This window comes from Psammomys obesus, unplaced genomic scaffold, assembly GCF_907164565.1.
Source record: "Psammomys obesus unplaced genomic scaffold, mPsaObe1.curated_primary_1811, whole genome shotgun sequence".
NCBI lineage: Eukaryota > Metazoa > Chordata > Mammalia > Rodentia > Muridae > Psammomys > Psammomys obesus.
Genome location: NW_026585504.1, coordinates 68,249,208 through 68,273,342, shown reverse-complemented (window position 1 = coordinate 68,273,342; position 24,135 = coordinate 68,249,208). Strand labels below are relative to the sequence as shown.

The following is a 24,135-nucleotide window of genomic DNA, read 5'->3' as shown; positions in this document are numbered from 1 at the left end:
AGAAGGTCAAAGTCCTCATAGGAGGCTCCTGGAAGGATCATGTATGGAAGTAAGAGAAAAACTAAAGATGAGATGAAGACCTTGGAGAGAAAGACTATTGGCAGAAGACCCAGCCCCAGACAGAGGGCAATGACAGCCAGCACTATCACAGTGCTGGGTTCATGCTCGGTATATCCTTGGAGCTCATGTTATCCCACTGTGAGCTGAGGGTTCCAGACAAGGCTTTGATATTTGCCCTGCTAAGTTTCGGTCTTGTTTTCCTCTAACACTTCTTTATTTTTTCTATCCCTCCTTTTTATGATAGAGAAGTATACTGCATCTACTTTTGTATGCTGGAACTACACATTTTCATTTTGGTTTTTGCAAGGCTCACAACTAAGAGTTTACCTAGAGTCTGAGAAGAAACTTTGCACTTGGAACTTTTGTGCGATGCTGGGAGCATTAAGAACGTAAAGGTTTTAAAGATGAACTGAGTACAGCTTGCATGATGAGAGCACATGAGGTTGAAGGGTATTGGGAGGGTTAATTTTGACTGTCCGCTTGACTGGGTTAATAAACGCCAAGGTCACCATGGGTACGTCCATGGAAGTGTTTGCGTAAGGACTGGCTGTGTGAGGAGACCTACCTTTAATGTGGATAGCATCATTTCCTAGGCTGAAATCCTGGATGGAATGCACAGCAGAAAGGAGAAAGCCAGCTGAGCTTTGCCTTCCCCTGAGATGTGTGAAGGCAGACACACATTCCTGCCATACATCTCCTCTTACCACGCATCCCTCGTGTGAAGGACTGCACCCTCAAACCAAGAGCCAAAATAAAGTCTTCCCCTGCTAGATTGCTTTAGCCGTATCCACACCCACATGTCACGGGGCCAAGAAGAGCATTAGTGCCGGGTTCCAGGGTGAAAATGTACAGTGAGAACGGGAAATGTCTGCAGAAAGGGACATGTGTGGAGGGTGTGGTCTCCAGCAGGAGCTGCTGTCGAGAGGTAATCGATCATGAGCGCACTTGCTTCTTCAGTGGGCTAATCTCTTGGTGAGTTCTTACTAGGGCTGTGACTTGGAAAAAAGGGCTGCTAGGGCTATACGTTTGAAAGTTGTAGCTTTTACCTACCCTCTCTCTCTCTCTCTCTCTCTCTCTCTCTCTCTCTCTCTCTCTCTTTCTCTCTCTCTCTCTCTGTTCCCTGGAAACTGTGTGGTGAGAAGTTTTCCTCTGCCATGTCTTAGAGTTATACAGCTTCCTTGTTTCAGGTCCAGAGCAATGGGACAGCTGACCATGCACTGAAAACTCTTAGACAATGAACTTCACTGGCACGTCGCCACTTTTGAAGTCGCTTTCTTGGGTATCTTGTTACTATGACAGTAGAGCTAACTAACTAACAACATTAAGATGATGACAGTCATCATCTTAATGAAGATGCCTGTCCTGTGGGTGAAGAATCTTTTCAACTCACTATGCAAGTCCGCACTTTAAAGGCTGTTCTTTGTGAATCTTCATCGCCACATCCTCTCCTTTCCTCCCCCATGTATTACCTTGGCTCACAGACATAGATTACAGACTACGGGGCTGTCGTTTCTCTTTTTAAGTCTTTCTGCAGATAGTGGCTGGAAGCAGTCTTTTTGAAGCATGGATTATGTCAGTTCCCTTTCCCTCCCTAGATTATTGCAAGTTGAATGAGACCCATGCTCCTCCCCTGACTTCTACCTCATTTCACATGACTCCTCCCTCACTGTGCATTCAAAGTGCAAGTGCTCCTTTTTGTACATTTATTTTCCTGCTTGAGATCTTCCTGGGGAAATGGTCTTGTTAAGTACTATCTACTCTCCAGCCCTCTTTTCTTTCTGATCCCAGATTGAAACCACAACAGTGGGCACTTCCCTAAAGTCTAGCCACTTAATTAGGGCTTTAGCTCCTTTTGTGAATCTTTAAATGTCAATTTCATACTGTAAAAAGTCTTCCTGGGCCCTTCTATAACCTCATACTAGTAAACAGAAATTATAGAAGACGATTAACTGTACATCTGGACAATCCTAAGTCTCTGGAGCTCAGGAGAGGTCAGCCTAGTTAGCATTTGGAAGGGGAAGAGGAAGTATATAGGAAATATATATGCATTCATATGTTGAGTACATACAACCACTATGCACATAAAAGCTGAATTACACCAACCTTGGATTCCTTAAAATGTGTCCATTTTTGGTGTTTAATGTTTCTAAAAGCCAAATCATTCCACAAAATTCTGCAACTAACCAAGGAACCAGGCGGTAATGACAGTGGCACTAGTTCAAAGAATCTAGAGCCTTGAGTTGTATCTAATAATTGTATGAGTGTGTCTTACCTAAAGGTTATCTAGCATACTGTCTATAGAAGAACTGCCATTTGCCTTATTCTTACATTAGAACCAAATTTAATGTCATCTATGGTATTAATGACAACTTCTAGGAACATGATGTTAATGGCCAAGACTTCTGCTTACACAATTAGCCCAACACAAATTTCTTCTTTCTTTACTTCTCAGCAGAATCCTATACCTTGTTCAGCATTGTAAGTAAAAGGTAGCATAAGAAGAAAACTACAGGAAGCATAAACACACAACTAAGTGTATACACTCCATCCTGACTCCACATAGCTCGGCCTTGCCCATCATCTGCAATGCAGATGAATTTAGCCTTCCATTCATTCATAGCTTGGAAACACAAGGCTCAAAAATTCAATCTTCTCTACAAATAATATCTAACAAAATTCACTCAGAAAAAACCTCATTAACTTTTAGCATCTCATTCACTCATGTACATTTATATTCACGCTGGAAACACTGAAAGTCAAATTTTCCCATTGATATTTTATCAGCTACCTCAGATGAAACTCAAGAGGTGAGCCACCTCCCCAACCCCCGTACATGGTGAAAGCACTAATTAAAAAAACCATAAAGTCTGCGTTCATATCTCTGGGGCTTGAGCTCTCAGTGAAGAGGAAAAACCATGCAAGTGACCAGTAAGCCAAGATCAACCAAGGAAAAATGGGGATGGGAGGGGTGGGGCCAGGCTGAGCTTGGCATAGAGGAATTTTAATTTATAATATGGCTGCTTACATACAAAGACTTTCTGGGTCTGTTGGAATGCAGACACGCCTTTAATCCCAGGAGACAGAGTCAAGCAGATGTATATATAATTTCAAGGTCAACCTGGCATAGATCAAGTTCTGGTAGGTTCAGGTGTGGTGGTACACATCTTTAATCTCAGTATTCAGGCAACAGGGCCATGCAGATCTCTGTTCTGTTCAGACAGTTCAGTTGGATGGTAAATTGAAGGCAGAGCAATGGAGTTGAGTTCATAGCAGTTCATTTCATGGGATTCAGAGGCAGGTTTTACTGGGGGTTTTACAGAGAGGGGTTGAAAGTAGAACAAGCTAGACAAAGGTGAAGACAGAATGAACCAGAGAATGAGACGGAGGTAGAAGATTAGAACAGTTAGTTTGAGGCCAAGCAGAGCAATTCATTCAGAGGCCAAAGGAAAAGTCAGATTGAATCTGTCAGCTAGGAGAGGAGTTTCAGCCAGAACAGCTGAGTTGTGCCAGCCAGCCAGAATTCAGAAAGAGCTAGAAAGAGTGAACTTATTCAGCAGTACATCTTGGAGGCTGAAAACATTCTAGGCCTAGATTAGCTTGTACAGAGGCTGAAAGCTTCCAAGACTAGACTTAGGTTAGCAGACAGAGGCAGTGAACCTAAAACCACAATTACATCAGGTGAATAAAAGTTACTTTTACAGGGGCCAGGGAGTGTGTGGGTGTCAAGCATCTGCAGTTGGTGTAGTTCAGATAATAGTGGAGATAAGTATGTGTGCATTCCATGTGTTTTGATTTTACAGTGACAGCATGCTACTGAGAAATGAGAATTATAATAATTTTTAAAGAAAGAATCTGCAATAATCCCCAGACCTTGGGAAAACCTCCTGAGCTGTGTGCACGTTCTCATCTGCTACTTCTCATCCTTCTCCTTACCAGAGCTGTTGCAGAACGACGGGTCAACAGGTCTCCCGTTTCTATCAGAGCAGGCTAGTGCTCGAAAGCGCACACCTTCTCCACACTCTTTGTCATCTCCTTGTGCCCACAATCCTCCTCGCTGAGGATCCCTTCTGCCTTCCGGTAGGATGCAGGCTGACCAGTTTCCGTAAGGGTGAGATGTGAACGCATCACAGGGACATGGCTCCCTTTCCACCAGAGGGTACAGGACAGCATCTTGACATTTCTCCTTCTTCCTGCTTTTCCCTGTTACAGCAAGACACATGTGCGGTTAATTTTGCATCTGATGTTCTGTTGAGAGTCACTCACTTTTGTACATGCAAACACTCAAACATTAAACCTTAAATAAAGTTTTAATTTTTTTTTTAACTCTTTTTCTTTTGCCATGGAAATAAATTCCAGGACATTGTAAGCAGTATTCTAGGAAACCATGAAATTCAAATTAATTTGAAAATAAAAATAGTTTTTAAAAATATGGTACAAAGCATTATGCTTACTATGCCAGGTCAATAATTAGAAAACTCTTCTTAGCTTGTTTTACACTTTCTCTCCCACCTTAGTACTAACCCAGCCAAACTGGGCTTAGACAAGATGGCATGTCTATAGGTGGAATCACTGCCACTCTATTTAATAACAACAGTTTGGTTAACCTCATCTTCACCCAGGGAATCCAATAAAGGCACAGCGTTAACCTACTTCCTTTTCCTGAAAATAGCTAAAAATTTCACCAAAAAAGAAAAAATATATTCTCTACATGACAAGCCCAAACTGAAGGTGGAGGTTAGCTCAGATGGTATAAAATGAAATTAATCTTGTTTCCTGAAATCAGACAACGTATACATGTTAAAACAATAACCTGAAATAGTCAGACCGTGTTTCACGTTTGAGAAAAGTCAGTGACCTTCCGTTTGAGCAGTCCTCGGGACTTGAGCATCTTGGTGTGACACCACCTTACATACCAACTTTGGCGGGGCCTTTAGCTGCACTGCCAGCTTGGAGTAACGACAAGGTAGAGACATTTTCAGACCTGTAGTTACTTAGTAATAGTGTTTCCTGGATTTCAGCTTGGCCTGAGACGTGATGCAACTTCTCTGCCAACATGTTTCCTCAATATTGCTAAGATTTTTGTAGCTGCAATAATTTCACCATTGCTTCTCTTATTAGTGGGCCTTTAGCTAGGGTCTTGACTGGTTGCACAAACCGGAGGCAGCTTTAGCAGTCTGTTTGTGGGCTTTATGGCTATCTTGCAAATACTTGACATAAGTGGATGTGTGGGAAGTTTTCTTATTGTCACGTGGTTTTCCTCATGCGCAACTATACGAATTCTGCCTAGTGAGTGACTGACTTTATGAGCACGCTATTTATGACCTCAAATAATTTGGAGAGATTCCTGTGGGATCAGAGTGAGCATTCCTAGTCCCTGACATCTTTCTGGGCTGGTGTGAGCCATCCCAGGCCCCAGAATTGCTCGGCCATGATGTGCTCCATCTATTGGCCTTTCAGGGTGCCGCACTCTCTTGAGAAGCTTAGCCTTCATCACTCCCTGAGAGCTGACTATGACATACATGGCGGCAGAGTTCCATTCGCCTCTCACGTAAAATGCTGACCTTCATTGCCATCCCCGCCCCTTCCTCTTGTTTTCAGCCCACTTTGTTTTCAATTCCAAGCCTACCCCCCTGGGACCTTGACATCACTTTTACCAAAGTGATAAAACCAACCTAATGCATCAGGAAGCAACTTCTTATCTTTCAAACTTGATTGTCAGTGATCTCTCTGAGTGCAGATTACAACCTCACTTTTGAGATATTCTTTCTAAATTTCATCATATTATGCTCCCTTTCCCTTCTTCCTATTCTGACTTCCACCATCCCTTTAGCCACATTTCATTATTTACTGCTTTACTAGTTTAGTGAATTCTCTCCCTCTGCTAAGCTGATGAGTTTCCTCACTGGGCCATCCTAGGTTCTCAAGTTTGAGCTCCTATATGTTTACCCTATTGGGAGCTTATATTACTACTTATAATTCTTACACTCCAAATTACTAACTTTATCCAAGATTTCTTGCTTCAGTTTTTGAGCCAAAGGCTAAATAGAAACCTTCACCTAAAATAACCATTGAAATTACTGTGATGAAAGCAAACCCACCCCCTGCATCCCAGATGCTCCCTGTGTGTGCAGTCCATGCCAAGGCAGGACTACAGTGCTACACTTGAGTTATCTTGGTACAATTCATGCACAGGACTAACGACAGCATCCAGAATAATGTTCAGGAGCCCTATGTCATGTGTTTTTTTGTTTGTTTGTTTGTTTGCTTGTTTGTTCTTTCTTTCTAGTGGGCATCTCTCTATTTGAACATACCTCTAAGTCTCTAGCTTAATTCCCTCTCCACAATTGGAGGAAAACAGGAGGAGAGAGGGGTAACAAGAAGGAAAACCAGGAAGCACAGATAAGGGTCATCTACAAAGCCAACAGAAGTTACCAGCAGAACAAACATTCGGTACAAATAGATTCTTTCTTGTTGGTGATTTTGCTGTTAATTACATGGCAGCCCATTTTGAGGATAGACTGAACTAATTGAGTTAATTCAGAAATGATTTTCCCAATAAGAAACACATTAGTGCTGGGCTTCACTTTGATTACATTCTAATCAAAATCAGCACTGACCTTTAGACTAAGGCCAAGGTAGACTAAGGAAAAAAACAACCTTCAGCACAAAATTGTGGCCATCTCCCCTTAATCCAAAGTGTGAGTGAGCTAGCTATTTTGAACATGTGTATATTCCCATACCTGCATGATAAATTGAATATATCCATCATTAAATAAACAATTGTTTTAATTACCACTCAGCCTAGAATCTGTAAAGATCTAATTTAGAAATAAACATGTAACATTGATGGTAATTTAAGAACCCTCATTAAAAGTTGTAACAAGAAAGGTAATATTCTACAAGGCCAATATTCGCTGAAGTGGTTTGTGTTAGGGCTATCTGCTGTGTGTCTGTGTCACAAGGCCTAAATCACATGGTTTCTATTGCCATTTACATTAGAGAATATTCATTAAAATTTCTGTCAAGTATGGGAGAAAGTCAAAACAATAGAATTAATATCATAATAAATAAGCCTTGAAAAGTCAGGGAGAAATTTTATTACATTAATGTGTCTTTGGCTTTTTGCTTATCAATATTGTGAGTGTAATACAATAATGTAAATTCTAAATGGTTGTTTGGTTTTTCATGACTAATGTATTTTATGAGACTGGTCAATTGTATAGTCATATAGCCAGAAGAAGTGCAAAGATCAATTAGCTACCTAAAATAGTAGCAGCTAGTAAAACATACAAGAAGCCTGAGCAGCCCCTTAGTATAAGTAATCACTAACTTTGAATCGTAGAATAATTTATAACAACCTTCAATATGTACTTCTATAGAAAATGCATGGCGGAAGTCATATTCCTTTAACTTTTAACAATTTATAAGATAATGGTGCTGGCTATAATGAGTGAAAACCATTGCTCTTACTTTGCAGGTGCTAAAAAGCATTAGCAAACCTCCAAGGTGAGGGATGCACCTGGCCACCACTACAGCCTTTCTCACCAAAGGAAGTTCTCTTTCACCTTGGATGTGAAGTGTTGCCAGGGCAATGGCTTCTGACACGCTGTGTGTGTGCAGGACAGCAAAGCAGCTGGAGAGTGGTCTCTACTTCAGCTTTGGTCTGTCACGTGTACTCTATCCTCTTGGATTGCTCAGATGTTTTCATCCGAGTCACGTAAGCAGTGCTACACCTAGTTATGTATGGACAGGCATTTTGCAATAAACCAGTGCAGGCGGCACTCTTCATCTGTAAAGTCTCTTGTGATTATATATTCTATCTTGCTTGTCATGTAGATGTTGAGGTCCAGCATGCATTCAGAAATTCTCCCAAGGCTTTAGCCCATCAGCTGAACCAGTTTTAGAGAGTTGAATTATAGAGGTGACGAGGTATATACAGTGCACTAGAACAGCGAGTTTTGGAGCCAACAGACCTTTAACTACCCATGAAAACAGATGATCATCTGAGCTTAGTCCTTTAATCTTAACACCAATTGATAGTATCTCAATAATAAATTTGACTGGTTTTTTTTTTAGTTTTTACATTCCCTGAGTTTCATTTCTCATACACACAAATGCATAAGAGTAATCACAGGCCCTTATCTGGACAAGCAGGAAGTTTTGCTATTGCAGCAGTTATTTTTATATTGCCAGCAAAAAAAAAAAAAAAAAAAAAAAAAAAAAAAAAAAAAAAAAAAAAAAAGCTCTGCTGCTTCACCTAACTAGGAACTGCCTCATTTTCCATTGACTTTTGCAGGGGTACTCAGACAGTAATAAGGTACAAAAGAGTCTGCACATGACTTTCACCTTATAACAAATATTAAAGTCTGAAAGGGTCAAGCTGCTTATCAGCTAATGTCAAAAAGACAATGATGTCACCTCGTTCACTTTCTAAAAAAAAAAAAATAGCAGTGACTGTTTTAAGTTTGCAAAACTTTTGCTAATGTAATACACTGGGAACTTTGCCATGGGATATGCAAATAAATTAGAAAGGTATGTAGATAACTTTATTGACATAAATGGCCCTATCTCTCATTCATGTCACAAATAGTAGCCATGTATAGATTAGGTATCAAGCATCACGGCAGGTCTTAAGATTATGTACTAGGAAGGAGTACATATATGTGATCATATATCTTTCTTCGGGAACTTATGTTCCATCTAAAGTATTCCAAGAGTGTGGCTTGGCTGAGGCTGCAGTGACAGACACAACCTACCTGTGAGCTGCCGTCTCCTGATCTGAGTTGCTTCACAGTTCTTGGAGCAGGGTGTGAACTTAGACCAAGGGGTGAAGGTGCAGTCTTCCCGACAGGGAACGGTGCATTCTTGCACAAGGGGAGGCATGCCATTCATCTGCTTGAGGCACTCAGTCATTTCTGCAGCCTGGTTATCGTCAGAGGTGCATGAGACAGCTAGGAAAGAGCACATGGTCTTTTGTTGTTTCTTTGATTAAATCAGTGAGGTGCTTTTTCTTTGACAAAACAGTTGAAGTCCCAGTGTTTGAAAATATGTGATTGCATATGGTGTTCAACATAACTAACCTCACCGCTCCCTGGAAATTAAATTTTTATTGTTGCCATTGGAGGTACTTGAGGATTTAATTGGTTTCATTATTAATCTAAACCTTGCATTGACAGGAACCAAAATAACTTCCAGTAATTTATTATGCTCCTCCTTAGGAGCATTTGATCCCTGAGATGGAAGAAAAGTAGGCAAGGACTGAGATGAGGGCCGAAAGGACAAAGCCACTGTGAGAAAATCATGTGGACTTTTGCTAGGCTGGGTTTCTTTTGGTTGGATGGTGAGATGACTTTCATTGTATGGAAGTAGTTTTATTTACATCACAGTCCGTGCTGAGGGAGGACTGAATGCTATCTCAGCACAAGCTTTTCCCCTTTATTAATATGTAGCCGTTGGTTAACTTTGAAATCATTTTCTCAGGGTAATCAACATCAAACCAGATGACTTCCACTGCAAACATCTTACCGGTTTCAAGTAACTTCTCCAAATTTCTCCCACAACTTCTTTTAACAGTGTATCACTGACCATGCATCACTAATTGTTAGTGTCATCACTAACAAGTATAAGTTAAAATATTTTTAAACTTTGATCTGAATTTTATTTGATTCTTTGTAATAATTTAATTTAAAATCCTTGATGAAGAATGCTTGACACTTTGATTCTTAATTATGAACTCTGCAAGCTGCACAGGATATATAGTTAGGTTCTCAGTCTCAGCACTGTTGCCATTTTAGACTGAAACAAACACCAACTTTGTAGGTGACTAAGTGAGGGTTGTGCATGGTGAGCCATACAGTGGCCTCCTTGGCCACTCTATCCATTACATGCTATTAACACACACCATTCCAGGTTGTTACAACTGAAAATGTCTTCAGAAAGGCTGCTTTTGAACAACTGGTTTCCCTAGTATGTATCCCTCTGTCAGCATCTCTAACAATATGTCTGGGGATACTTTTTTCCTCTAGGTGCTCATACATTCTGATCTACCCTTCTCTACTACCTACATTTGGTATGCTGCTATTGGATAGTGTATCTGTTCAGTTAGTTAATTAGATTCTTTAAATTTTTATAAGGTAAAGATTTCATTCCCTTTGTACATTTAGAGATATTGCCTAGAGGTCAATATTGTTACTTAGGAACCTCCATATGGTTTCTTATAAGGGCTGAATTTGTTTATATTCCCATCAGTGTACAGGAATTCCCTTTCCTCTGGTCCCAACTTCCAGCTCTATAAACTTTTGTTATTATTTGAATTTGTGTGTTCTATTTCTTAGCAATCCTTATAACTTATTGCCATGTATTTGCTGTATAGTGTCCTAGATTTTATAAGAAAATTTTCATGTAAGTATATAATGTATTTTGACAGTGACCTACATACTTACATCTTCTTGTCCCTTTCTTTCTTCTCTCCTCGTGTTATTGCCTTCATTGCTTCTATTTTTTACCACAGATGTACATATATGTAATTTTATACATTTATGTACAATACAGGATCTACCAACAGTAGAAAACAAACATACTATCTGTCTTTTTGAATTTGATTTAATTTGGTTAAAAGGATAAGCTGAAGTTACATCAATTTTCCCATATATTGAATAATTGTGTTCTTTATGACTGAATAAAGTTCTTTTGTGTATATGTACCATTTTACCTTTTATATTTAATTTTCTATTTTTAAGAATGTCATACATGAGTACATACATGTTACTTTCACCTTTTCTTCTAGTTCCTTTCCAACTCATCCAATGTCCCACTTCTCTCCTTCTCAAATTCATGACCTTTTCCTCTTTAATTATTATTGCCACATACCACACATGTGTACACAAACACATGCATGGACACACGTACACACACACATACACACCCTACTGCATACATTTAATGTTTTTCATTGGTACATGTATTTGGGCTGACTGCTTGTGATTGTGTGACCTGTTAGTGATATTATCCCTGGGGAAAAAAACCTGTTCTCCCTCTCTCGGTAGCAATTAATTGCCAGTAGCTCTTCATCTAGGAGTGGGGACTTTTGAAAGTCCTCTCTTTAAATGGCCATGTCAACTGGTACTGTTTGGGTTTTGTTTAGGCAACCAAACTGTGGAGCTTCCAAGGGTGTAGCTTTCCTGTTATGGCTAGAAGACTCTGTCTAGCAGCAAATAGAAGACACTATCTAGCCAGCAAGGTCCTTTGGCTCTTGAAATCTTTCTGGCCTTATTTTCTTTTTCTTAAGCTATAATTTGTGGATTTGTATTGTAGGTATACGTGGCCATAAGCCCCATAGGCTTATATATCTTCGAGCTTAGTCCCCATTTGATAAATAAGGGTTAGGAGGTGTGGCATTGTTTAGGAAGTATGTCCTTAGTAGTAGGCTCTGAGGTTTCAGAAGCCCCACTTCAGGCCAGTTGGCATACTGTTCTTGTGGAATGTAGGCAATTTACCCGTGTCCATTCATATGCTGATTCCTCTACCCCACTATCTGGTTTCAATCCGGACATTGCATTGTGATGCTTATTCTAAGCATCACCTGTCTAAAGTTTGTATAAAGTTTGTGTTACCATTTGTTCTCTGTATTGCCAATAAAAAACAACCCGCCAGTGCTGAGCAATGGAGAGAATAGGGTGGGACATCCTGGTCCAGAGGAGAGGAGAAAGAAGCAAGTGGGAGGAGAGTTCATAAAAGAGATCCAAGAAGAGAGGAACTGGAAACACCAGGAGTTATGAACTGGACCTAAGATATGACTAAAAGGCAAGTATAATGTGGGAAATCTATGTGGGTTTGGAGGTTTAGGATGGAGTAATTATTGCTCAGCATTGTGCTCAAGGTTAATTAAATAAATTCTAGTCTCTGTTGGGTGATTTCAGTATACAGCTGATTTCTGAATAACCGCTGTTTAACTAAAAGATAAATCAATAATAAATGCTAAAAATCATCAACACAGCCTAGTGTCTCTCTCTTTTTGCCTGCTGCCTGTGGATTAGGATGTAAAGCTAGAGCTCCAGTACCATCAGATCTGCTTCCTGCCATCATGGTAATGCACTAACTCTCTAAACTATAAGCAAGTCCCCATAAATGCTGTTCTTTATAAGATTTGTCTTGGTGACAGTGTCTCTTTACAGCATTAGAAAAGTCATCAGGATGGCGTGACAATTTGGACTGGGCATCCTATGCTCACATATTCTCCATACTTTTAGCAGTTCCAGATATTTGTATTAGTCTCCATCTGTTCAGAAAAGAAGCTCCTTTGATGAGTGGTGAGAGTTACATTTATCTGTGAGACTATACCATATTTTATTTATCTAATTCCCTGTTGGCAGATACCTCGGATGGTTCTCTAACATAGCTATTGTGCATAGTGTTTCAATAAAGACTGATGTACAATGATCTGTTACTTACAGTCATTCCAGTAAATACCCAAGTGTAGTATAGCTGGCTCATACAGTATTCTATTTTCAGTTTTCTAAGGCTCCCTCATAGTGATTTTCATAGAAGCAGAACTAGGTTATATTTTTACCATCAGTATCTAAGCATTTATTCTTTCCTCATATTCTTGCCAGCATTTGCTTATCTTCCCTTTTCTTTTTAAAATTTTTTACAAATATTTTCATATGTATTTTGATCATATCTTCACCCAACTTCCTCCCTACCCACCCAGCTTCATCTACCCTCTCTCCCATACCCTCTCTCTCTTTCACAGAAAAACATGAAAAAAAAATGAAAATCAAAACAAATTGAGGAAAAATGAAAAAAAAATAGTAATGCAGAAAAATATCAAAACAAAACCAAAAGTCCACAACAGGCCACAGAAGAAGACAATGCAGCCGTTCCTGATGTGATCTGATAGACTAAGATCAGAAGGAAGGAGAGGAGGACCTCCCCTATCAGTGGATGTGGGGAGGAGCATACATGAAGAAAGGGGAGGTAGGGTGGGATCGGGAGGGAGGAGGGAGGGGCTTATGGGGGGATACAAAATGAATAAAGTGTAATTAATAATAATAATAATAATAATAAAAGAAAAAAATAGCAAAAACAAAAATTAGGTCTTCATTTTTGTTGGCTATCTACTCCTCTACTCCTGAGCATGGGGCCTGTCCTACAGTGCTGTTGATATAACTACAGACATGCCATTGAAGAAAACTGATATTATTTTTCCATTTGTATGAATTTCAAATAGCCCTTTGGTTAGGGGTGGGACTTTGTGTCCAGTTCCCATTCTCAGTGCTGGGATTTTGTCTGGTTTGAATCTTGCACATACTGGAATAATCTCTTTGTAAACATATGTATATCAGTACTGTTGGCTCTTCTAATATTTCTGTCTCTTCTTCTACAGGAAGAGACTTGAGGGAAGAGGCTTGACAAAAACATTCTATTTAGAGCTGAGTGCTCATTCCATGACCATTGTCTAGTTGTGGGTCTTTGTTCACTGACATCTACTGCAAAACAATATAAAACAACACAACACAACACCAATAGCAGCAGCAGCAATAATAACAACAGCACAGCCACACTTTAATGAGGGATGAGCAGTGTTCTGCTCTATAGATGTAACAATATGTCATCAGGAGTCAATTTAATTGGTATGTTTTAGCATAATAATAGAATCAAGTTTTTCCTTATTCCTATAACATGTCTAGTCTTGGGTTTTGGGCCACTTTAACAGTGTTATATGCGGGTCCCATCTCATGGAATGGACCTTAAATGCAATCAAGAAGCGGTTGGTTACAGCCATAATGTGTGAGCCACTATGCCCCAGTATATCCTGCTGGCTGTTATAATCACAGAGTTTGTACCTGGGTGATGCTGATGTTACTTTCATCCTCCAGTGGCATAAAGAGCACCTTCCATAACCATGAGCAGAAGTCAGTAGAGGTGAACTTTTTAGATGGGCAGCAGCTTAATTTCTTTGTGTTCAATGACATAAGTAAGCTTTTTCCTCAATAGGGCCTTACAACAAGGTTACAAAGAGTAACAAGTAGTGTTGAAAAGAGCTTGTGATGCTTGAGTGGGTGGGGATTCTAAAGGCCCTTTTGGCCCATGACTTAAGAAGATATAACCCATCCCTGGCATTGAAGGCTTTGCTTGGTGCTATAAGTTGCTTTGATGGGCCATTGTCTACCCCTTATGATGGGGCATTGTCTACCCCTTATATGTCTACCCCTTATATGTTGACTCCCTTTTAATTTCTTTCATTTATGTATATATTTTTAGGAATATTCTACATGTTTTTTTTAAAAGCTTTTAATATTAGTTGTCCCTCCACATAGTTTCCCCTTTACCCCGACTTCCCATTTTTCCTCCCCACTTAAGTTTTCTATTTTCATTTCCCATGTATCTCTTTATGGCACTGTGTTTTATTTCCCTTTCTTGAAAAATATCCTACTCCCTTATCCATTATAAGTCCACAAATCAAGTCTCAACAGATAGAAAAAATTTAAATAACATCGTGAATTCCATCTGATCACTGTGGATTAAAAAGCCAGATATCAACAAGAATTACAGAGAAAGAAAGTATACAAACTCATGGAAGCTGAACAACTCAATACTGAATAAAAATTGAGTCAAAAGGGATATCAAAAAGAAAATTAAGATGGTTTAGAATTGAATGAAAGTGAAAACACAACATATTCAAATCTAAGGGAAATAGTGAAGGAAATAGTTTGAAAAGGCAAGTTCATACATGAAGTGTCTACATAAAAACCTGAAGAAAATCTATATTAATAACCTAATGACACAATTGATATCTCTAGAAAAACATGAAGAAATAATATCTCAAGAAAGTAGATGACAAGGAAAAATCAAACTTGGGGTTGAAATCAATGAAATAAAATCAAACAATCAAAAACATACATAGAATTGATGAAACAAAAAGTTCATTTCTTGAGAAAATCAATAAAAGTTGGAAGCTTTTAGCCAAATTAAGCAAAAGAGTCAGACTAAATTAAAGATGAAAGAGAAAACATTAAAAAAGACAACAAGGAAATTTAGAGTGTCATAAGGTCATACTTTGAAAGTCTATATTTTATGAAATTGGAAAAACTAGAAGAATCTTTTTAGTTTCATGGTATACCAAAGTTAATTCAAGATAAAACAAATGATTTACACAGACCCATAACTCCAAATGAAATAGAAGTAGTAATTTAAAAAAAAAAAAAAACTCCCAACAATAAATGATAAATAAGTAAGTGAAAATCAAGCAAGTAAGCAAGTAATAAAGATCAATAACCAAATGCAGAATTCTACCAGACCTTCAAAAAACGAACATCAATAATGCAGAAATAATTCTATAAAAACAGGAGGACATCACCTTTTTGTGAGGCCACATTTACCCTGGCACCTAAACCACATAAAGGACCAACAAAGAGAGTTACAGACCAATTTCCCTTAGGAACACAGATGAAAATTTCTCAATAAAATACTTGCAAACCTAATTCAAGAACACATCAAAAGGATTATCCACCAAGAAAAAGTTGGTTTCATCCAAAAAATTCAGAGATGGTTCAACATATATAAATCAAATGTAATCCACCACATAAGAAGGCTACAAGTCAAAACCCACTTATTAGGTGGAGGAAATACTTGACAAAATATAACATCTTTTCATGATAAACTTCCTGGCAAAAGTAGGGATAGAGGGCTTATACCTCAATTTAATAAAGGCAGATTACAGAAAGCCCATAGCTAACAACATCCAAATGGAGAGAAACCCAAAGCATTTCCACTAAAGTTAAAAACAAGAGAAGGCTTTCCATCTCCCCATAACTATTCAATACAGTTCTTGAAAGCTTACCTAGAGAAAAGAAAATTAGAGAAGATGAGATGAATTCAAATAGAAAAGGAAGAAGTCAAAACACCCTTATTTGCAGATAATATTATTTTATACATAAAAGACACTAAAGAATCTACCAGGAAACTTCTATAGCTGATAAACACTGTCAGCATAGTAGCAGGATACAAAATCAACACATACAGTATCCGTGGCCTCTCTATATACAAATGGCAAACAGGCTGTGAAAATAATTAAGGAAACAAGCTTTCATGATAGCCTAAAAGAAAATCTTAATGTAACTCTAAGCAATCAAGGGAAAGGCTTGTACAATAAAAACTTCAAGACGTTGAAGAAAGAAACTGCAGAGGACACCAGAAGATGGAAAGGTCTCCCAGGCCTGAGGATCAAAGGATTGATATTGTGAAAATAGCTATCCAATAAGAATTAACCTACAGATTCAAAACAATTTCCATCAACATTCCTACACAATTATTCACATAAGTTGAAAAAGTAAACTTCAACCTCAGTGGAAACGCACCACACACACATACACATAAATACACAGATACAGATAAGATAGAATTTTAAAATTCTGAACAATTAAATAACTGCTGAAAGTGGCATCATTCCAGATTTCAAGTTATATTACATGGCTGTGGTCATAAAACAAACAGAAACAGTGACAAAAAGAATAGGATTAAAACATAATTCTGCACACGCATGGACTCCTTACATTTGACAAAAAAGGGCAAAATTACATACTGGAGAAAAGACAGCATCTTCAAAAAAAGTGGTGCTCAGATGCATGCTCAGATTTACCTATAACAGCTGCTCTGACTCGGGTGAGCTGGACTCTCATTTGTCTGATGGACAGTGATATTGAAATCTTTTCAGATTTACTGGCTTGTTGCACTTTATCTTTTAGGAACCACCTGTTTATTTCTTTTGCCTATTTATTATGTTTTTATAGTTATATTTTTCTGAGTAATGTGTGTGTGTGTGTGTGTGTGTGTATGTGTGTGTGTGTGTGTGTGTGTGTGTGTGTGTGTGTGTGTGGTGTGTGTATGTGTGTGTGTGTGTGTGTATGTGTGTGTGTGTGTGTGTGTCCTGTGACTGGCTTGAACACAGTTCACAAGTGATCTAATGATCCTCCATGGCTGGAGTTATGGATGCTGTAAACCACCCTGTGTTCTGAACTCGGGTCTTTAGCAAAAGTAACAAAAAGTGCTCCTAATCACTGATTCCCCTTTCCGGCCTTTAACTGGGTTATTTGATGCCTGGTATCTGGCTTTAAATTTCTTTATATATTCTAGGTATTAATTCTTTGTCAGACATGCAGTTAAAAAGCTGTCTACCATCCTGTGGGCTTTTACTTTGTCTCCCTTTCTGTTCAGGTGCCTTTCAGCTTCACACAACTCCAAAGATTGGGTGTACAAACTATGGCACGAAGACCACAATCATTTTCTAGAAGCTGTTGTCTATTCCTGTATCCTGAGATGATTTCTCAAGGACTTACCATTTTCGGAATCTCTGGTCTTGGCCTCAGTGGGAGTTGATTTTTTACACAAGGTGAAAGAGATTTAACTTCATTCTTCTATGTGTGGATATCTAGTTTCTTCACACAACCTGTTCTCTTCCTTCAGGGTTTACTTTTTTCCACTGTAAAGGTCTCTCATCTCCCTAAGTGAAGTTACTTTTAGGTATTTCATTAGGTTTTTCTGAGGCGATGGTGACTGAGGTTGTTCTCCTGTTCTTGTCCTAGGCATGTTTGTCATTGGCACATGGGAAGGGTATTGATTTTTATTGTGGACTTTGTGACATGTCAATTTTCATGTTTATCAGTGCGAACAGTTTTCAGGTACAGTCTTCAGGGTTTCTTTTATATAGGATAATATAATTTGAAATAAAAATATTTGACATTTTCCTTTCCTATTTGCATCGCTTTTATTTCCCTCTTGCACATTAGTGCTCTAGCTAAGAATTTAAGTAGTGTGTGTGTGTGTGTGTGTGTGTGTGTCTGTGTGTGTGTGTGTGAATGTAACACAAACCTAAACTTACTGGGGAATGGACCTCAATTTAAAAGATTCCATCATCAGATTGACTGTAGGTAAAGGTATAGGACATTTTCTTGATTAATGATTGATTTGGGAGGGTCCAGCTCACTGTAGGTGGTGCAGTCCCTGGGAGGATGTCCTGGATTTCAATGAAAGCAGGCAAGGCAGGCCCTGCGGAGGAAGGCCATAAGCAGGCAAGGCAAGCCGTGAGGATTCAGTGAAAGCAGGCAAGGCAAGCCATGAGGATTCAGTGAAAGCAGGCAAGGCAGGCCATGTGGAGGAAGGCCATAAGCAGGCAAGGCAAGCTGTGAGGATTCAATGAAAGCAGGCAAGGCAAGCCGTGAGGAGCAAGGCCATAGCAGTGCTTCTCCTTCAGTGCTGGCCTCCAGGTTCCTGCCTGAGTTCCCTCAGAGCTGGGAACTGACCTGAGTGTGACCTGAGAGTTGCATACTTAAACAAACCCTTTGCTCCCTACCAAAAAAAAGAAAATCAAGTACTAACTATATAATAAGGTGGAGGATTGAAAACCCTTCTCCTATTCTGATTCTAGTAGAAATTCTTTCCGTTTCTCTCCATTTGCCATGGTGTTGGCTTTAGATTTCTTTTTTTTTTATTTTTTATTTATTACAACTTATTCCCTTTGTATTCCAGCTGTAGCACCTCCCTCATTCTCTCATTCCCTCCTTCCCTCCCTTTTCCCCTTTCATGCCCTTCCCCAGTTCACTGAGAGGGGAGGTCCTCTTCCCCTTCCATCTGACCCTAGCCTATCAGGTCTCATCAGGACTGTCTGCATTGTCTTCCTCTGTGGCCTGGTTTGGCTGCTTCCCCCTCAAGGGCAGGTGATCAAAGAGCCAGCCACTGAGTTCATGTCAGAGACATCCCTGTTCCCCTTACAAGGTAGCCAACTTGGACACTGAGGTGCCATGGTCTACATCTGAGCAGGGGTCCTAGGTTATCTCCATAAATGGTCCTTGGTTGGAGTATCAGTCTCAGAAAAGACCCGTGGGCCTAGATTTTTTGGTTCTGTTGCTCTCTTTGTGGAACTCCTGTGCCCTTCAGGTTTTTCTATTTCCCCCTTATTTCATAAGATTTCCTGCACTCTGCCCAAAGTTTGGCTATGGTTCTCAGCACCTGCTTTAATACCTTGCTGGGTAGAGTCTTTCAGAGTCCCTCTGTGGTAGCTCCTGAGATGATCTGCAAATTTCATAATTTCTTTTTTTCTAATTGCTGATTAGTACTCCATTGTATAAATGAGAATTCTCAATAGAAGAATATCAAATGGCAGAGAAACGCTTTTTAAAGAAATGTTCAGTGTCCAAAGTCATCAGGGAAATACAAATCAAAACAACCCTGAGATTTCACCTTACACCCATAAAAATGACTAAGAGCAAAAACTCAAGTGACAACACATGCTGGAGAGGATGTGGATAAAGGGGAACCCTCCTCCACGGCCGGTGGGAATGTAAACTTGTACAACCACTTTGGAAATCAATCTGGTGCTTTCTCAGATAATTAAGAATAGCGCTTCCTCAAGATTCAGCTATGCCACTCCTAGGCATATATCCAAAAGATGCTCAAGTACACAACAAGGACATTTGCTTAACCGTGTTTGTAGCAGCTTTATTCGTAATAGCCAGAAGCTGGAAACAACTGAGATGTCCCTCAATTGAGGAATGGACACAGAAGTTGTGGCTTTAGATTTCTTATGATCAGGCTCTACCCTGGTGAGGTATGCTCTTTCTGCTTCTCATCTTTTCAGGGTGTTTGTTGTGAAGGGATGCTGGATTTTCTTCAGACTCCTTTATCTTGCATATACTGAGATGATAACATGCATTCTGTCCTTAAGTCCATTTATTTACTAGAAAAAAGTTGAATTGTGTGTGTTGATCCAATCTTGTACCCCTGGGTAGAAATTAATTTGGTCATAATTAATGACATTTTTGATGTGTTGTTGAATTCAGTTTGCCAGCATTTTTTCATTTAGATATTCTGCATTTTTTTCATTGTGGGAAATGTTCTATCCTTTTCTTTTTTGTTATGTTCTCTGATTTTGGAATTGGAGCAACACTGGCTTCATGAAGATAGCTTGGTAGCATTATTTTTTTCTAAGTATGGACTAGTTTGAGGTGCATAGCTGTTAGTTCTTCTCTGAAAGTAAGGTGGGATCACAATGAGTCCCTTTGCACTTGGACTTTTTTTAAGCAGGGAGTTTTTTTTTTTTTGTTTTGTTTTTGTTTTTTTGTTTTTTTTACTGCTTCAATCTCTGTACTTGCTGGGGATTTGTTTGTTAAGCTGTTTATACCATCTTAGTTTAATTTGTTATGTGATATATGTCTAGAAATTTACCCATTACTTTTTAATTTTGTGGTTTGGGGGAAAATATTTAAAGTATATTTTGTCATACAAAATATATAAAATGGTCACAATTGAGTTAGTTTATTAGAATTAATTAATATATGCCATGTGACAAAGTGCAGTGAACCCTAAAAACAGGGTCATTGCAAGCAAGAACACTAGAAACATCTATAACACAGCTTGAGTATAAATACAGCCCCTTTTAGTTTCCTATTCTTACTGTATTCTAAATATCTTTCTTTATTCTGAGCACAAGCGAGAACAAGTTTATGTGAATACAACAGTCTTATTTTGAGCTGGTACAAGCCAAAGCCATTTAATGCTTTAAGGCCAAGAAATGGGCCCACATGACAACGGAAACACACAGTACTTCCCATTTGTACATCTGTTCTGGAGCAGGTGGAGCTATTCATTCATTTCAATTATCTTTTGCTTTGTTTTTAATCAACATCCTGGTAAAAAAATCCATTGCACATCAAGCCAACATCACCTGCATCTTTTTTGTTGGGAATATCACAGCCATTAATGACAAACATAGCAAAATACATTATCTAATGTAGGGTACAGACAAATGGTATCTGAATTGCACATTTAGATAACCAATTTTGAGTCAATTTAGAGAACTTTGTCCTGCCTAGCTAATTTTTTTCCAAGATGACAATACACTGAATAACAAGACAAGAAATTTAAATAATTATAAAAAGCAACACCATCTGATGTATATCAATGAGATTTTTTGGATGACAAGAAAATACTCCTTTTCTATAATTTCTCATGAATTTGGAAGCCATGGTGAACAAAAGCTTACTTACACTTTGTTATATTACAAACCACCTGAATTGGAACACAGTAAAGTTTTGAAGACCACACTAAGCTATTACAAAATCATAAAGAAGGAATGAAGAAGAAAAGCAGGAATCAGTGCACAGCTGGAGAGGCCATAGACACTGAAAGTGAACTAATGTCACCACTTTGGTAAACTAATAAAGTATCCGACTCCCCTTAAAACAGTTACCTTTACACTCACAGAGAAGTGCAGCTTTTACCACTCATCTCAAAAGCGTCCTTTATTTATTTATTTTTTACAGCAGATGGAATAGAATGCAGAATACCAAATTGCAGAGAAATATGTGGCTGCCCATCTCCAGAGGGGACATCTACAAAACACCTGAGGCTGGAAAGATTCCAAGGGACAGGACCAAGAAGACTACTGATGCAAAATCGTGTCTCCAGGACACTGCATGGATGCTACAACCCCAACCTCTTAAAAATGGCTACCTGCTTACCACCATACCGGTCAATGGTCAATATCTGAGCATGCATGGGGAAAGGAACACAACGTTTCATCCCTAGCGAAAGATCTGCTGAAGCTCCCTGGCAACTTCATACCCAGGAGGTCCATACCACACCCATGTATGCAGTAGCAACAATAACTGGACTCATCAAAATGTGTGTGTGTGTGTGTGGTGTGTATGTACCCAAATGTATACTTATATGTGTATATGGATGCTTATATACATATATAATTATCGAAGAAGAGGCAATATATTTGAAAAGGCAATGTTGGGGGACGCAGGAGAAGTTGGGATGAGGAGGAATAGGAGGGGAAAGTGAAAATCATTATATTCATGTGCATAATCTCAAATAATAATAAAAATTAACATAATAAAAAGAAAGTAAGAGAGATAAACTATCGCATCTGATAGAATTTTCAAAATAATTAAGTGGCAAAAGTACAGACATCAACTACAAACACAGAGAATTCATATCTTTTATTTTACTGTTCTTACTTTGTCTCCTCATCTTTAAAATATTAAAAGAGAGTGGTGATAGGTTAATAAAAAATGCTGAATATTGGGATTTGGAGGAAGAGAGGGAGGCAGAGTTTAAGGTTCTGAGTTTGGGGGATGAGGAGAGAGAGGTGCAGGTAAGGAAGAGAAAGGACAGATTCTAGAGAAGATAATATCATAAGCACATGGGACCTTGAACGAAAGGAAGATAGACTGATAATTGATTGACTGATAATTGATAATTGATTGGGATAATTGATTAGTTATTATGTTCACCTCTGTGTTTAGTTTTGAATGTGTGTTGATTAAAAAATAAATAAGGATTTACTAAAAATTAGAGTGGTGAAAATTCTAAGTGATATCTTATATACACTAGAGTCTCAATACATTCTATCAATTATTAGTATATGCTGAATGTCTGTAAAGATGCAAACAAGCAAATGCACACACACACGCACACACACACATGCACACCCCATGCCTTGCTCGTTACATGGCCCCCCTTAACACACCCCATGCCTTGCTCATTACATGGCCCCCCTTAACACACCCCATGCCTTGCTCGTTACATGGCCACCCTTACCATCTGAAGGGTAAAGCAGGCGAACACCTTGTTGCAGTTGCCGTTTACTCTCGTGCTGTAGTTATGGATAGTTGTGATCAATCAGCCAATAGATCATATGTGGCATGACCTCATGCCTATCATCAGCAGGGCTGTGCTGAGCAGATTAGATGGATAGCACTCTATGCGAGACAGCATAGCAGTGTAATCCAGGATAGATATTCAAGGTCTCTAAGGGTCTCAGAATGTGTAGAGTTAAATCATCAAGCTTGGGAATACCCACATTCCCTGAGGTCCATAGTTCTGGCAAAGAAACCCAATGTAAGAAGCAACTGGAAAACCACAGGCCATGTGCTTATTAGTTTTGAGAAGGAATTATGGTTTTCAATTTTTTCAAATTAATTTTTTTAATGTCAAGTGTGAAAAGATCATTGGAAATGAAAACATGAGTGACAATTTCCTTTGTGGGAATGCTCTAGTATAAATAATTTTATTGATGAGAATTTATTGAATGTTTATCAAATTATCCTGTAAAATAGGAAATTGCTGAAAAAAGACACTGAGTGAGCAGTTTATAGCACTTGAAAAATATTCACAGAAAACAAAGCCTGGGGAAGTGAAAAGAGAAGAGACTAGAATGAATGGAGAAACACAGAAGCCAAGGCACTAGCTAATTTGACACTCTTTCCATTGTACAACCCACAGGCAAAGCTATTTTTAAACTGTATTCCTTGTATGTAACTGTGAGATAGCTCCACGACTCTCGTTAAAGGTACCTAGTCTCCTTCAGTCAGACAGATTCTTTTGAAGAACAGATCGGAGGCAAGTGTCTACTTAGGAAACTACAGACTTTGAAGTCAAACAGACCTAATGGCGACACTCACCTTTACAGTGGCTCCAGGCAGTCTTTGCACTGCTATTCAGACTCAACTTAAGAAAGGAAGGTGGTAGGCATCAACTGGCGAACTGGCGAATTGCTTAACACAAAGCCAAGTACATGTTATATTAGCTATGAGGTCAGATTACAACACCGGATTATCATCAAAATAACCACCTCAATGGAAGTAAGAAACAAAAAGGAGCCCAGCCTCTCCAGTTCTTGTCTCAAGGAGGGTATTCCAAATCTCATTGACTCACTTGAGCCCTAAGTGTGCCTGGAGCTAGAGCCTACTGCACAGAGCTCAGCAGCTTCCTCTAAAGGCCGCAGGACCTTGAGGATACTGTTAAGTGTTACACCAAATGTTTTATTTAGTGTTTCTAGGAATGAGGTTGTACACTACAGCCAAAGATCACAATCCCAAGGAAAGGTAGAAACTCAGATTCAAGGTCTGATAGGAATTCTTCCTGGAAATGCTATGATTCAAAATCTTTAAGAACACTAAATAAGGTCTTTCATGGGAGAAAGTGAGAATGGCTCATATACATGTGGCACACACACACATATATGGAGAGAGAGAGAGAGAGAGAGAGAGAGAGAGAGAGAGAGAGAGAGAG

At 38.9% G+C, this 24,135-nt stretch overlaps 1 protein-coding gene across 1 annotated transcript in view; it reads right to left on the bottom strand.

Moving 5' to 3' along the window:
• Positions 1 to 24,135, bottom strand: part of Thsd7b (thrombospondin type 1 domain containing 7B) — a 565,744-nt gene that overhangs the window by 225,384 nt on the left and 316,225 nt on the right. Inside the window, exons 12-13 of the mRNA XM_055603283.1 lie at positions 8,817 to 9,011; positions 3,994 to 4,260 (exon numbers count right to left, since the gene is read on the bottom strand). Coding sequence (XP_055459258.1) covers positions 3,994 to 4,260; positions 8,817 to 9,011 — 462 coding nt within the window. The remainder of the gene's footprint in view (positions 1 to 3,993; positions 4,261 to 8,816; positions 9,012 to 24,135) is intronic.